This window comes from Balaenoptera borealis, assembly GCF_965194805.1.
Source record: "Balaenoptera borealis genome assembly, chromosome: 14".
Taxonomy (NCBI): domain Eukaryota; kingdom Metazoa; phylum Chordata; class Mammalia; order Artiodactyla; family Balaenopteridae; genus Balaenoptera; species Balaenoptera borealis.
The window spans coordinates 71,102,966-71,117,096 of NC_138875.1; the positions used below are offsets into that span (position 1 = coordinate 71,102,966).

Sequence of the window (14,131 nt, forward strand, 5' to 3'; positions counted from 1 at the left end):
AGACTATAAAAAGGGAGTTAAAAAAAAGTATGCCAAAGAGTGGAAGATTTTTGCAACACAGATAACTTATAAAGAACCTGTATCTAGAATATACAAAAATACAAATCAATAAAAAGAAGACAAAAGAATAGAAAAATGGGAAAAAGTCTTGAGCAAACACTTTATCAAAGAAGAAATTCAAATAGTCAATAGACATGAAAAGATGCTCAACCACATTAGACATCAGGTAAATGCAAATTAAACCATAATGAGATAACACTACACACCCTTCAGACTGGCAAAAAACAGATCAAGTCTAGCAATATCAAGTGTAAGTGAGGAAGTAGAGGAATGAAGCACTTAGTGCCAATGGGCATGTAAATTGATACAACTGCTTCTGAAAAGAATTTGGCATTATCTAGTAAAGTTGAAATGGGCATGGCCTATGATGCAGCAAGTCTCCAAGGATTATGCATGCAACAGGAGACATAAACATGAATGTCCACAGATGTACTGTAATAGCAAAAAGCTAGAAACAACCCAAATGCCAGTCATAGAGACATGGATTTTTAAAACTGTGGTATGTTCCATTGTAGGTGTAATTTGTTTTTATTACTGTATAATATTCAGCACTATGATACAGTAGTGAAGATGAATAAATTACAGCTACACTCAACAACATGTGTAAATTTCTGGAACATAATATTGAAAAGAAAACAAATTGCAGAATAGTAAATAAAATGTTATGTCCGGGACTTCCCGGTGGCACAGTGGTAACGAATCCACCTGCCAATGCAGGGGACACGGGTTGGAGCCCTGGTCCGGGAAAATCCCACATGCCGCGGAGCAACCAAGCCCGTGCGCCACAACTTCAGAACCTGTGCTCTAGAGCTCACGAGCCACAACTACTGAGCCCCCGCGTGCCACAACTATTGAAGCCTGCGTGCCTAGAGCCTGTGCTCCACAACAAAGACAAGCCATCGCCATGAGAAGCCCGCTCACTGCAACTAGAGAAAGCCCGCGTGCAACAACAAAGATGCAACGCAGCCAAAACTAAATAAATAAATGTATTTTTTTAAAAAAGTTATGTCCATTTAAGTTCAAAAACAGGCAAAACAAAGCAATTATTTAGAAATACAAGCCAACATGGTAAAAGTATAAGAAGAGCAAAGAAAAGATAAACACAGAATTCAGGTTTGTGGTTACCGCTGAGCAAGGAAGAAAGGGGAAAGGACCCAGGAGGGGCACACAGGGATTATAAAGTAATAACAATGTGTGTTTTCTTAAACCAGGTGATGGATGTACACTGCATATTCTTCTTACCTTATAAATATTTTATACAGTATTCTTTTGTAGCTGCTCAATGTCTAATAAGAATAATCGCTAAAACAGTAGCTTAAAGGAGAAAAACCCCATACAATTTTATCAATAGATGCTGAAAAGGCATTTGACAATGGGGGATGGGGATGGGGGCCTCACAACCCACATTTCATTCTGTGTAACTGGTGCCCCCTGGTGCTCAACTCAGACAAGATTAGCAGCCACGGCTTCGTCCCAGAAGCCCCAAGTTTAAAAAACAAGACAACAGCATCAACAAAAACAGAAAAAACTCTTTCCACACTTTAAAAACCAGTCACCAAAACCAAGACAATATTCTGCTCAACCCTAACATGTGGATTTCCATCCTCATCAGAAAAAAGACTGGATAATTAATTATTCAACACTGTTTCAGAGGTTCGGCAATTAAAACTGGCATACTGGCAAATTTGCACATTTTATCTAAAAATACAAGTTTATTTTGAAAACTACCAGAGTTTATAAGATAGAAAATAAATTATATTAAACAATTTGCTTTTCTATATATTAATAATCAGGAATAGAGATGGGAAAATTCCATTCACAATAGTGACAAATACCATAAAACAGGAATAAAATGAGAACGTTACACAACCCATATGAAGAAATAAAATCTTATTGGAAGATCTAAAAGGAGTCAAACAAATGGAAAACCATTTCGTATCGTCTAGGGAGATTTAAAATCATAAAAATGTCAACTCTCCCATAACTTACATCTAAATTTAATGCAATTATAATTTAAATCCCAATGGAACTTGTTGCGGGGGCGGGCAGGGACGGGAGAGAACTGGATTACGTGATTTTAAATTTCATGAGAGAAGAAATTCTAAGAATAGCCTGGAAAACTATTTTAATAAGAAAAACAGCGAGGGAGAGTGATCCATCTAGATGCTAATGACGCCCCCAAAGCTAGTTTCAGCTAGGACCTCACCCCTCTCGTCGGAATCGCCTGTCCAGCTGGTAACAGGCTGTCTCCATTGACATATGTAAGGGTCACCTCAAGCCCAACAGGTCCAAAACCAAATAGAATGAATATAAATAATGACCTAGGTGGTTCGTTTAATAAATGGGGGTGGCATAAGTGAATTTCCATCTGGAAAAACCAAAACCAAAGTCTGACTCCTGCCTAACCGCAGATACTAAAATATTTCCCACAGGGAGTGGAGGTTGACACAAAAAACTTTAATACAGTGCAACAAAATGCAGGAGAATGTTTGCGGGTGGGTAGAGGGGGAAGGACTTTCTTAAACATGATAGGAAACCCCAAAACCTTTCAAGAAACACCATAAACCAGGCCAAGGACAGACAAACCAGCAGAAAAGAAAGTTGTGAGCCGAGGTCGTGAAACCCAAGAGGCCTCAGGTCCCGAGAGTCAGCGAGCTGGACCTTCAGGGGAAATTACCTGGAAAGGGTATTTCAAAATGTAAAACATGCAGCTTCCTTCCCAGGTCCTCTGTCTTGCAGACGTAAAAGCACCACACCATCAAGGACATTTATACCAAAAAGTTTTCTGTAGTGACCACAAAAAGTTGGAAAACAACCGGGTAAAACGTTTCACCTGTGCCCGGGCTTAATACGCAGACTCCAGCGGAAAAAATTACCCATTTCTCTGCTTGGGGTCTGAGCCAGACACTGGATCCCCAAGGTCTTCCTTCCGCTGGCCCTAGTATGTGGGACCCTCGAGGCCTCCGCCCCAAAGCTGGGCCCTGGGCGGACCTTGTACACCCGGATTTGCTCACGACGCCCTACTCTCACCCCGTCTGAGGCTCGGACGCCCGCCCACACGGGCTCGGGCACGTAGGCGGGCTCGCGACGTTCCCAGGGCGCATGCGCTGGGCACAGACCACGTGCCAGGCCGCTGCACCGCGCAGGCGCCGTTGCGCGTCTGCCTTGAGGGTCTGGAGGAGGTTGGGACGGGCGACCTGGGAGAAGGCAGGCGCCCGGATGGGACTGAGCATTGGACACCCCCAAAGCCTCTGGAGAGAGATGGCCGAGGGCCGGGTCCTGGACGTGTCCTCTGGGCCAAGTGAGAGTTTGCAGCCAGTCCCCGGGCTTGTGCTGTGTTATGGTAGCTGATGATTTAGCGTGAGGAACTCAAAACTCTTCCTTCTGACAACTAGGGGTTCTCCTCGCATCGCAGCACCCCCAAACCCAGCTAGTGCCAGACTGGCTTAAATGGTGGGGAAATGGGGAGGGGAGTGAGAACCCAGAGCTTCAACAGAGTAAGAAGTGGGGAAGAAAGGACCGTAAATTCAAAGTTGTGGGTTAGAGCCGCCCACAGCTTCCCGAGAACTGCAGTTGCTCGGGCAGGAAGTGGCCCCAGAGAGTCCCATGGAAGCATCTCAGCAGAGTCCAGAGGGGACAAGAAAAGAGGGATGTGTCCGTCAGACCCTCCCCCTGTCCCTGGTCCAGGTTGGCCTCAGTGGCATGGGCTCCCCTATCTCCAGGCCCTGACTGGAAGCTGCTGAGAAAGCCCAAGCCCCGGGAAGTAGCAGGGGCAACCTGCTTTGCGAACCGAAGGCAGCTGGATGGAAGACCCGCCCTCCTCACCTCGGAATACTGAAGTGGGCCGACGGTTAGAAGGCCAGAAGGCCATAGGGTAACACCCCACGAGGGCCAATGAGTAGGCCGTGGAAGGCCTACAGGTAGCAGGTGGGGCCAGTGAATCTTGGAAGCAAAGATAAGGGGTCAGGGCAGCAAGGGCTTTGGGGCCCCATTCCAACCGTTGGTATGGGCCTCTGGATAAATTTCTGGTGGAGAACTACGACTTACTAAGCCAGAAAACCTCTACTGTCATCCAATGCCTTTATTTTAGAGGAGGAAAAGGGGACCCAGGATGGGCAGTGATTTGTCTGAGGCCTTGTTAGCTGAAAGAAGGAAATTTCTGCAGGATCCACCAGGGGTCCTAGTTGGGCCTGGCACATTCCAAGTTACTGCCATGAAAACTGCCAGACTAAAAAACAGGCTTGGCAACATTTCGGCTCATTGCTGAGTGGGATTGTCCCTCGCCAGGCCCTTCCTCTGTCCAGTCTGTGTCTTGCTCACTATGGAGAGGGTGCCCCCAGCAGTGCTGAGGACAGTTGGAGGCCTCAAACATGGCAGCAGAGAACGCATGTTCTTTTGTAGCTCTGCCTCCTGTGGCCAAGCTGGCTGTCCACCTGCTCAGGAACCAAGAGCAATGTGGCCGTTCCAAAGGAAGCCTCAGAGGTTCCATCTCCAGCAAAGGGCAGAATCCTCCAGTGGAATTTTGAGGATGTTTCAGGCATCTAGGCAACTGCCAACAGGTCCCTTACAGCCTGGCCCAGATGCAGGATAGCCTTACATCGGGGACGAGTAGCCAGTGGAGGCACGGCCCGCTCAGCCCAAATCTTGTGTTCTGTGTAAAAGGGAAAGAAGTTTGAGCTCTATCAGTCTTAACACGGATTGGTCTGTAGAGCTGTGGATGCTTGCCCAGGGCTGCTTGAACCACGGGTCTAAAAGACAGTCATGTCTTTCAAGGGGAACTGGACCTAACAAGAGGAGCCAAAAAGCAGTGCCACTCACACAGGAGGAACCAGAGAAGTTTCTCTCAGCCTATTAACCTATGCCTTCCTTTGGTAAACAATGTCAAACCCTTGTCCTGACGTAGTAATACAGTACTGATGTGGGGTTTGTAATGCTAAATCCATGGGACACTTAGGGGCTGAGGGGTGATATAAGGTGAACATTTCCCTGAGGACTTGCCCCTTGTTTTTCATCTGATTTACAAAGTCCCTACCCCAAGACTCAGAACTACAGCTGTGTCCCAGAGAGAAACACAACCGGCCAACAAAGATGTTCTATCTCACGTAAATTAATTCAAACCAACTTAAAAATCCGTCACTTTTCACCTTTCAGATTAGTAAACAGTTCAGATGGAACAGACTACAGACAGGCAAGTGGGGGTGAGGGGCAAGGTAAATACTGTTGGTGGGAGTTGAAATTGGGAAGTCTTTTCTGGAATGTATCTTAGAATTTTTAATGCATCCACCGTCCGACAGCCATTTCTCTCTTTGGAACTTAACCCTGTATAAACCCAGATCTGAGTTAACGATTAAGTACACATGTATACACACACACACACACACACACACACTCATCACAGCACTTTTCGTAAACCTTAAAAACCAACATCTCTATAAATGGGACCACTAAATGACAGTACATCCAAGACGATGAGATGCTATGTGGTTGTTCAGAAGAATAAAGTAGATCCACGTGAGCTCTTCAGAAACAAGTCCCAAGATCTACTAAGTGAGAAACAGGCAGAAACAGAACAGTAGATGTGTAGTTGTGTGCTCAGGACGGATACTCTTTCCAGGGAGAATGAGCATTGGGGGGCGGGGGGGTGGGGAGGAGGGAGCCTTGCTTTTCATGGTCCAATCTTTCATACTGTTTGAATTTTTACCATGTGCATGTGTCACTTGAAAAAAAACAAAAAGCACCAAAGTCCCCATCCCTCCCACTCCTTAAAAACAAGGGTCGCTGCACTCATTCACCTTCTTGCCGCCTTGAACTCAGGACCTTCCTGCCACAGACCCGCCAGACCATCTTCTTCTCCCAAGTTTTAGACAATTCCAAGCAGGTTAGTTATCCAGGACAAGGAAGGGGGAGGAACCCCTGCATCTTATCTTCCCACCCAGAATGGAAGGAGCTCTGCCTAGAAGCAGGCTGCATTCAGCACCACTGTGGTTGGATTTAAACAGCAAAGTGGGAACGCCCAGAAGTTGAAACTAAAATGTTTAAGAAATTCAGTATTTCAGTTTCTATGGGTGTCCAGGAGGGTGAAGACATAAGACAAGATGGTGGAGATGAGGAAGAATCTGAAGACAGTTTAAAGCCACAGTGGTGGAAAGAATGAAGAGGAGGAAGGTGCTGGATTTTACTAAGAGAAGAAAACAGACTGAGTTCAGGAGTCTCACCAGTGAAAGTTTATAGTATTGCATTTTGATTACAGGTATGTAAATAAAAAACTTCAGTATTACCCTCTGGTAAAAATGCAGAACCAGCTTGCACTTAGATTAAAACAGCAGGTTTGGGGACAAAAATGGACCGTATGCTGCCTGTGATGAAGAGAGCGAGCTGGACAGGAGAGGAACCACCAGCTCAAGAAGCCCTAAGACTCTTAGCGAATCTTCCAGAGGAAGAGGTCAGGGCCTCTCTGACTGGTATTTCCCCCAAAGAGCCCTTGCCCAGGGATGTGGTTTGGAGAAGTCCCAAACCCACAAGTCACAGGTGCTTCTGGCCACGTGCACAAGTGGGTAAAGACCTCCGATTCCCATGGGGCCTGCCTCCCTCGCCAGCGCTTCCCAGCCTACTGGAGTCTTCACGGGGCAGCACGTGGCCACTGCTGACCAGAGGTGGGTAGATGCTGGAAACACACCGAGAGGTCTGAATCGCAGACCAGTGGCACAAGACCATAGTTCTTGTGCCTTCAGAAAACCCAAAGTCCCCAAATAAAGGGGGAAGAAGAGAGTCGGGAGAAATCAAACCAGAATTTTTCCAATGGCCCTTAAAGAGAAAATTCAGCAACTCTTGCCTTTGTCTTTGACCCTGAGAAGTTGAGAGACACAGCTGTTATGAGGCTGTGACCAGGTGGGAAGGAAGGCATGGTGTGCTTCCTACAGAGCCACCTCTGGAGTCCCTGTGGCTCAGTGACCCCCTCCTCCCATCTGCCCCAAAGCAGGGACCTTGACTGGGCCTGGTGGGGCCAGACAGGGGGGACGCAGTAAGAGAAAAAGCAGTGCCAGGCTCTCCAGATGGCCGGGACCATTGAGGAAGATGCGCTCCCTAGGACCCTGCCACACCCACAGACGAGGCTGCCACCAACCAGCACAGGGGCTCCTTCACACACATGGTCCTTTCCTAAAGGGAATCCTTTGGAATTCAAACATTCAGTGTGTTACCCAGGTCAGCAGTCTGACCAGAGTCGGATCTGTCCACGCCACAACCTGGACTCAAGTGTTTGAGGCAGGAAACCTCACTGTCCACTGTGAGTTCTCCAGCAGGGAGAACTTAGGTGGTGAATGGGGAAGTTGAACAGGAGGATCTTTCTTCCCCAAGCTGTCTGGACGGTGCCACAGCCAAGACCGACCACTTGGGCCACCACTCACATCCCCGACCTGAGGCAGGAGCCACGAGACAGGGAGCTGCTCAGCGCTGAGCCTCCTCCTGACCGTGGCCCTGTGGGGATCCCCTGGATTGGAGCTCCTGGGGGAGCACTAGCCTGGGGGGCCCTGTCCCTCCCCCAGCCCTGCCCCTGGAGCCTCCCCAACTTCCAAACGGCACTGGATTCACCACACCTTGAGGAGCCAGGAGCCAAGAGAAGCAGCTCAGACTTGGCGTCCTGCTTCTGTTCTCTGCGCAAGAGTCACCAAAAGAATGTATGGTCTCACAGCAGGCAGAGCATCTTGTTTCTTTTAAAAAATAAATATTTATAAACTTAGAGAGGACGATTCAAAGAATCAGAGTCTCTTTCCCTCCAAAAGCACAAATATCCCATGTGAGTCAAACCAAGGTAAGTCCATCAACCCATAAATGAAACTCCACCCCCAGGAGCTCTGCCTTGAGGGGCAGGGGAGCTGATCTCTGGCTCCAGGCCTCTTAGTCCCCCTTGGTGATCAGGTCCTCGATGTAGGCATCCAGCTCGTCATCTGTGTTAATGTCTATGTCCTGGAACAGAGCAGGGCAGGGTCAGCCGGGGTCCACAAGGTGGTGGGGGGCCCGCCTCTCCCCCCTTCATGCAGCCCGTGCCCCTTCCTCTCGCCCCTCCACCCTGGCTGTCAGGCCTGTCCCTTCTTGATCATCCGCCCCCTCCCTCCTCGGTGCACAGATGACGCCCAGATTTCTTGCTCCTGCCCTGCCTCTACCCCAAGTTCCCAGCTTGCCTTAGCCATGCTGCAGGCTTCTCAGACTCAAAACATTCAACAGCTCAACGGCACCACCCACCCCGAGTTGCTCCATCTTGGTACAGGCCACCACCGCCTGCCCTCCACCCAGGGGCTCAGACAAACCAGAACCATCACCCTTGTTTCCTCCCCTTCCCTCAAAGACATTAAAACAAATCTGCCCACTTCTCTCCCTCCTCACTGTCACCATCCAAGGTTCAGGCTGCCAGAATCTCTCACCCAGACAACTGTGGGAACCTCCTCACTGGAGTCCCGGATTCTAACCTCCGCCCCCTCCAGGCCCTCCTACAACCAACCAGAGTAAATGTCTTAGATTGCAAACGTCTTAGTGCCACACCCTCCAGGGACTTCCCACCTGGTACAGGGCCCTGCTTCTTCTATCGCCCACATCTCCCTGCCTTAGGCCTCGGGCCCTGCTCTTCCCTCTCCCCAGAGCTCTCACATCCCACTCCTGCGTGACTGGGTTCTGCCCTCAGCTCAAGTACCTCCTCAGAGAGGCTTCGCCTGAACACCCTAGTAAAGTGGCATCCCTGTTTTCTGTCTCTCTCGTATTTACTTCACAGCACTTCCCGCCAACAGTAGTTCTGTCTCCTCCACTTGTTGGGCTATGAGAGCAGGACCCCTATCTTGCCTATCTGCTTCACCAAGGGTCCACAGGACAGGCACAGAGCAGTTGTCCTCAATGTTTACTGCCTGGATAAAGGGCTGAGACCCTAAAGGGCGCTCCCTGCTTCTGGGCTACCTAATCCCATCTGGGCGTCATCTGGAAAAGTGAGAATGTCTTTCTGTTTTATGACTTGGAGGGTTCTCAAACCAGGTTGTATATCAGAATGTCTAAACAAGGGCAAAAGTCTGATACCGTGGGTCTGGCTGGGATGAGGCCCAGGCAGCCGCACCACCTCCAGCCCTCCTGGTCAGGATGCTGTGCAGCCAGGGGTGGAACCACAGATTCCTGTGAGTGGGGAGAAGGGAGCAGGAGGTGCCCAAGCCCCCCCTCCCTGAGACACCAGGTGGTCCGCTACAATGAGAGGGCTGCCTGGCTCACCTCCTGCACCTTTTGCAGGAGCGCCACGATGTTGGTCCTCAGCTTCTGCAGCTTCTCCTCTGTCTCGCGGAGCTTTCTCTCAGAGGTACGCAGGCTCTCCTCGGAAGCCTTGGCCCGCGAGTCGGCGCGGCTCTGGTAGGAATGGCACAGGTTCTGGAGCCCCACTTCATACTGCTTGAAGTACTCTTTCTGTTGGGAGAGGAGCTGGAGGGTGAGTGCATGAGCTCACGAGGGTCCCCAGTGCCCTTCTAGATGGGCACTGGTGTCCCCAACTGGCTCAGCACGAGGAAGCTCAGTCTGAAGGGATGCCGGACCCAGAAGCAAGTGATCTCTCTAGCTCCAGAGAAGAAAGACCTCGACATCCACCTCACAGGGCTGCCACGAGGATGAAGACGGGATCACACATGAAGCACGTACCAAAGTGCTCTGGCAGACTGCCAGCCGTGAGTAAATGTGAGGGATGATTCTCACCATTCACCTTTCTAAGTGCACAACAGCACTTTGAGCAAACCACTTCCAAGTCACAACCAACAATGTCAAGATCAAAAGTTCTCTTCCACAAGTATTTATCAAGCACCTATCAACAATAGACTCCTCCAGGTTTGTGTAGTATGTTTATACAGCATCAGAGCTTTTCACCATCTTCCCTGAGTACCTGAAACTTCCCGGGGGTGGGGCAGTAATGTTAACTAGCACTTTCTCTAGACATGGGGCTTTATCAAACTTTTAGAAAGTAGCAGAACACTTGTTTCAAATGAAAGTTACATGGAATCTCAGTATAAAAAACAATTTGGGTAATAACTCTTTATGTTTAATTTCAAAGTTATAACATTATGATTTACTCATAAATCACCAATGTGAATGATGAGGCCATTCTGATGAACACAAACCCATGACCAGCAGGTCCTGGCTGACAACTGCAGTCTCGCCAACTCTAGCATTTATTTACTTCTGTGAAGATGTATGAACTACCTAGCACTGAACAGCTAAAAACTGCTGTTTTTAAAACGTGTTAGAACTATTTAATTGTTTACAATCTAGAATACTATCCCAGTAAATCAAGATGGCAACAGAAACTTCAAATTCTGCACAAAAAATAATTATCACTTGGCAGCGCAAAAATAAATGTTCAAGCAGGTGCCAAAAGTATTAAAATGTAATACACAATGTCTTAAGCCTAACTATGATTTGTATTCATTTTAATTTTTTTCCATTAAAGATTCACATGCAGTTATGTTACTTTTAAAGTATATATATATATATATATATTTGAATCTAGTATTTGCAGGACCCCTGACGGTCTGGAACTCCTAGTCCAGCATGATGAGCAAAAGGACGGTCATTTACAAACTGACAAGGATACAATGAACATTAGACTCTTGTTGTGTCCCTAACGTTAAAAAAATTAAAGTTTGAGTTATTTTACGCATTTCACTCAGGTGGCTATTAAATTGATGCATTAGTGGTACACCTCCCTTTACAAGCATAAGCCAACAGACAATTTTAGGCTCAGATGCTCCTATGGACTATGCTTTGGTCTGAGCGGTCAGGCCCACTGCAGAGATCCCACTGCACCCAGGCTTTGCTCTGAATTTGGCAACAACTTTAAGCCAAAAGCAACGAACATGCCAGGCCGACCTAGCTGGCCTATCAGCTGTTTGTTCCTGGGATCTGCAGAGGATGCCTGCAGCCTGAACAAGGGTAAGCGTTGAGGTGTAGCAGCTTTCTGTGAAGCCACCATGAGTTCTGCACCTTCTAGCTTCCCCAGCGTGCAGTGCCCCCTCATCTCGCAGGGGAGCAAGACCCTTGTCCTAACAAGTTGTTCTGGGTTCAAATCTGGGCTCTATTAAGACAAACTGTTCACCTCTCTGCCCCTGAGTTTCTTCAGCTCCTAGCCTCATTTCCCTTTTTAAAAGTAGAATGAAGACAAAACTCCATGTTTTCCTCTCTGGCAAACTTTATCAAGCACACAGCTGCCCCACGAGGGCCTGCCATCTTAAACATATTAACCCTGCAGTTTCAATTCCAGTTGTCCTCTCCAGAAACTCCTCCCTAGAAAACTTAAGTTATTCCTACAGCAGAAACATCCTCTTGATGTGGGTGACTCCCAATCCCCATCTCCAGCCCTGGCCTTCCCGCCCCTCCCAAGTGCCAGCCCCAATCTCCAGTGTCCTGTCCACTGGACATCACCAGAAATGAAGTGCTGGTACTTCCAGCCCAAGTCAAATCACAACTCATCTTCCTCACCCTCACCCTGTTTCTCTCCCAGTTAACAGCTTTGTCATCAACCTCCAATTCCCACAGGCCTGAGAGACAGGGAAGCACGTGACCTCTGCCTCCTCTCCATCATCTGCCTTCAGTCAAAGAAGGACCCCTGACACGGCCCCTTCACCTGTCAGAGCTCCCATCCCCACTCCCTAACCTATCACCATTAGACCAGCTTCCCTGTCCCTGCGTCCATCCACCCTCCTACCCAGAACCAGAGTTACCCTCTTAGGGGCAGGGTCAGCAGACTACTCACTGCCTGTGACCAAATCAGCCTGCCACCTGTTTTTGTAAACAAAGCATTACTAGACCTCAGCCACATCCATTCCTTTGCATATGGTCTTATGGCAGCTTCCACACTGTAACGGCAGAGCTGAATAGTTGCCACAGAGACCTTACAGCCCATAAAGCTGAAAATATTTGCTAACTGGCCTCTACAGAAAAAGCCTCTTGACCCCTACCCCGGACATGGTTCAAGTCGACAATTCCATCCACTCAAACCTTTAGCTGGGCCTCCATTTCATACAAAGTTTAAGCCACTGCACCTCAGAGGGGTGCCCCCGATGCCTCCTATCCTGGCTCTGAGGGCCCTTCTCCCTGAGTGCTCACCAGAGACTGCTGCCCTGGCCCCCACCTGCCCTTGCATCCCTGAGCCTTTGTTCACAACAGTCCCTCTGCCTCAAACACTTCCCGTCACTTCTACAAACAGTCGCCCAAAGCCACGTTTTCTTTAGCCCTGGTCGCTCTCTCCCCCTCCCAGAGGCTGCCCCAGCCCTCCCACCCACCTTGCAGAGCCCTTACTGCTCTCAGCCTCATGTCTAGGTACCTGCTAAAAATTCAGTCTCTACTGACCCTTAAGCCACTTGGAGGCTCCAGCACTGAGGCACTGCATCTGCATTTGCTAAATAAGATCCCATGCTTATCTCCACACACCACGAGCTTCCCTATACCTCCCAGAGTCACGTTTTCGGCACTTTGAACCTAAGCTCTTTACTGTTTCCTGCCTTGGCAGAGGAAAAGGGACGTACTCCACACAAGTCACACCGGGCCTGTCCCTAAGCGAGGATTCCACTCCACCCCAGCACCTCACCAGCTGCACACCAGTTATCCAGCTGAGCAGCTTCTTTTTCCACAATGTAAAGTCCCCTCTTCCCTTCCCTCAACAGATGAAAGGGAAGCTGGCCAAGCGGGGAAGGGGGCACACAGCTGAGAGCTGACAATCACAACAAGCACCAAGGGGGGCGTGCACAGTCAAAAATCAAAGGCTGGGCAGACTCACCAGAGGAAACGATATTAGCTCATCTGAATTCATAGCACTCAGCTCCTTCTTAGAGATGGGGAAACTCGGAGGCAGGAAGTACCGTAAACAATTCCTAAACAAGAAAGAAGGTGGAGACTGGAAATCAGAATGGCACAGAGCTAGTGGAGAACCAGCGCTGACCCCAGAGCAGGACGACAACGCACCGAAGGATCTGGACGAGGAGGTCAATGGTCTCATGGTTGGTGCTCGGGGCGGTGGTGTCGGGCTCAATGCGAACGCAGTCCGAGGTGGAGGGTTCGGCCATGGCTACAGCCTGCTGAGCCACCGCCGCCTCCTCCTCCTCCTCCCCGCCCTCCTGCTGCGTGTCCGGGCTCTGATACTCCGGGGAAGGGGGCTTCATCAACCGCACATCCTCACTGCCTTTCTCCACCCTAGGGAGGACCCAGTGTTTGTGTCACATGTGTCCCAGGCTCCCAGGATGGGCTGCCTGCCCCTGCCCAACTCTGTCAACCCAGCCTCCTAGAAGGGGCATTACCAGCGGTCTCTTGGTGTCGTGTCCGTGGGCACATAGTCAAATTTCACCTTCCACCGCACCACGTTCTTGCCCAACTCCACGGCTGTGACACGGCCTGTGTACCACTCCCTGTTCACACGCACCTCCACGTGCAGCCCTTTATCTGAGAGTGGGGATGGAGTTAGAAAACTAGACTAGAGCCCCCCACCCAGCCAGGGCCACCGCGAGAAAGGTCATCCCAGGTTCACAGGGACAAGAACCCCTAGGAGCTTGACACCACTATGCCAGGGACATGGAGCCCAGCCACCCTGGTCTCCCTCCCCATCTGTCATGAGGGTGCCACAGAGCAGCATGATAACTGCCAGAGGTGAACACCAAGGAACTGATGCTAAAAATAAACACAAGGGCGTGCCAGCCTCAGCACTCTTCTCGGAATTAGACCATTGTTGCTTGAGAGCCTGGAACCAGGAAAGCCTCCGTAAGCCTTCGGAATACGGTGCTGTTGGCAAGGGGCCCCCTTCCCACTTCCCCACAGGCTCTGGGCACCTCCCTGAACTCACCTTTCTGAGCGCTCTTGAGGTCAGCTGGGTCCTCTTCCCCAGCACTGTCTGAGAGCTGCAAGAACAGAGTCTGTGAGAGGCACCGCCAGTGCCCCTGAAGAACAGACTGTCCGCCCAGGGTCATAAGCCATCACCTCATGTCGTCTCGTGTGGCCGTTTAAATCCCCAGGCCTCACTGAGAGCCACTCTCGCAACCATTATCTCAGTATCTACACACCTGCCTCC

At 49.5% G+C, this 14,131-nt stretch overlaps 1 protein-coding gene across 9 annotated transcripts in view; it reads right to left on the reverse strand.

Annotated features, from left to right (window-relative positions):
* MORC2 (MORC family CW-type zinc finger 2) overlaps positions 1-14,131 on the reverse strand; it is a 64,047-nt gene that overhangs the window by 16,321 nt on the left and 33,595 nt on the right. For 2 of the 9 annotated variants that reach the window (XM_082353081.1, XM_082353076.1), the window contains 6 exons: positions 13,907-13,961; positions 13,368-13,509; positions 13,036-13,263; positions 12,851-12,944; positions 9,307-9,495; positions 7,780-8,025 (listed from right to left, as the gene is read on the reverse strand). In XM_082353081.1, coding sequence (XP_082209207.1) covers positions 7,957-8,025; positions 9,307-9,495; positions 12,851-12,944; positions 13,036-13,263; positions 13,368-13,509; positions 13,907-13,961 — 777 coding nt within the window. In that variant the 3' untranslated portion in view covers positions 7,780-7,956. Of the gene's footprint in view, positions 1-7,778; positions 8,026-9,120; positions 9,214-9,306; positions 9,496-12,850; positions 12,945-13,035; positions 13,264-13,367; positions 13,510-13,906; positions 13,962-14,131 lie in introns of those variants that run through there. The other 7 variants (XM_082353075.1, XM_082353074.1, XM_082353080.1 and 4 more) reach the window with 7 other exon arrangements.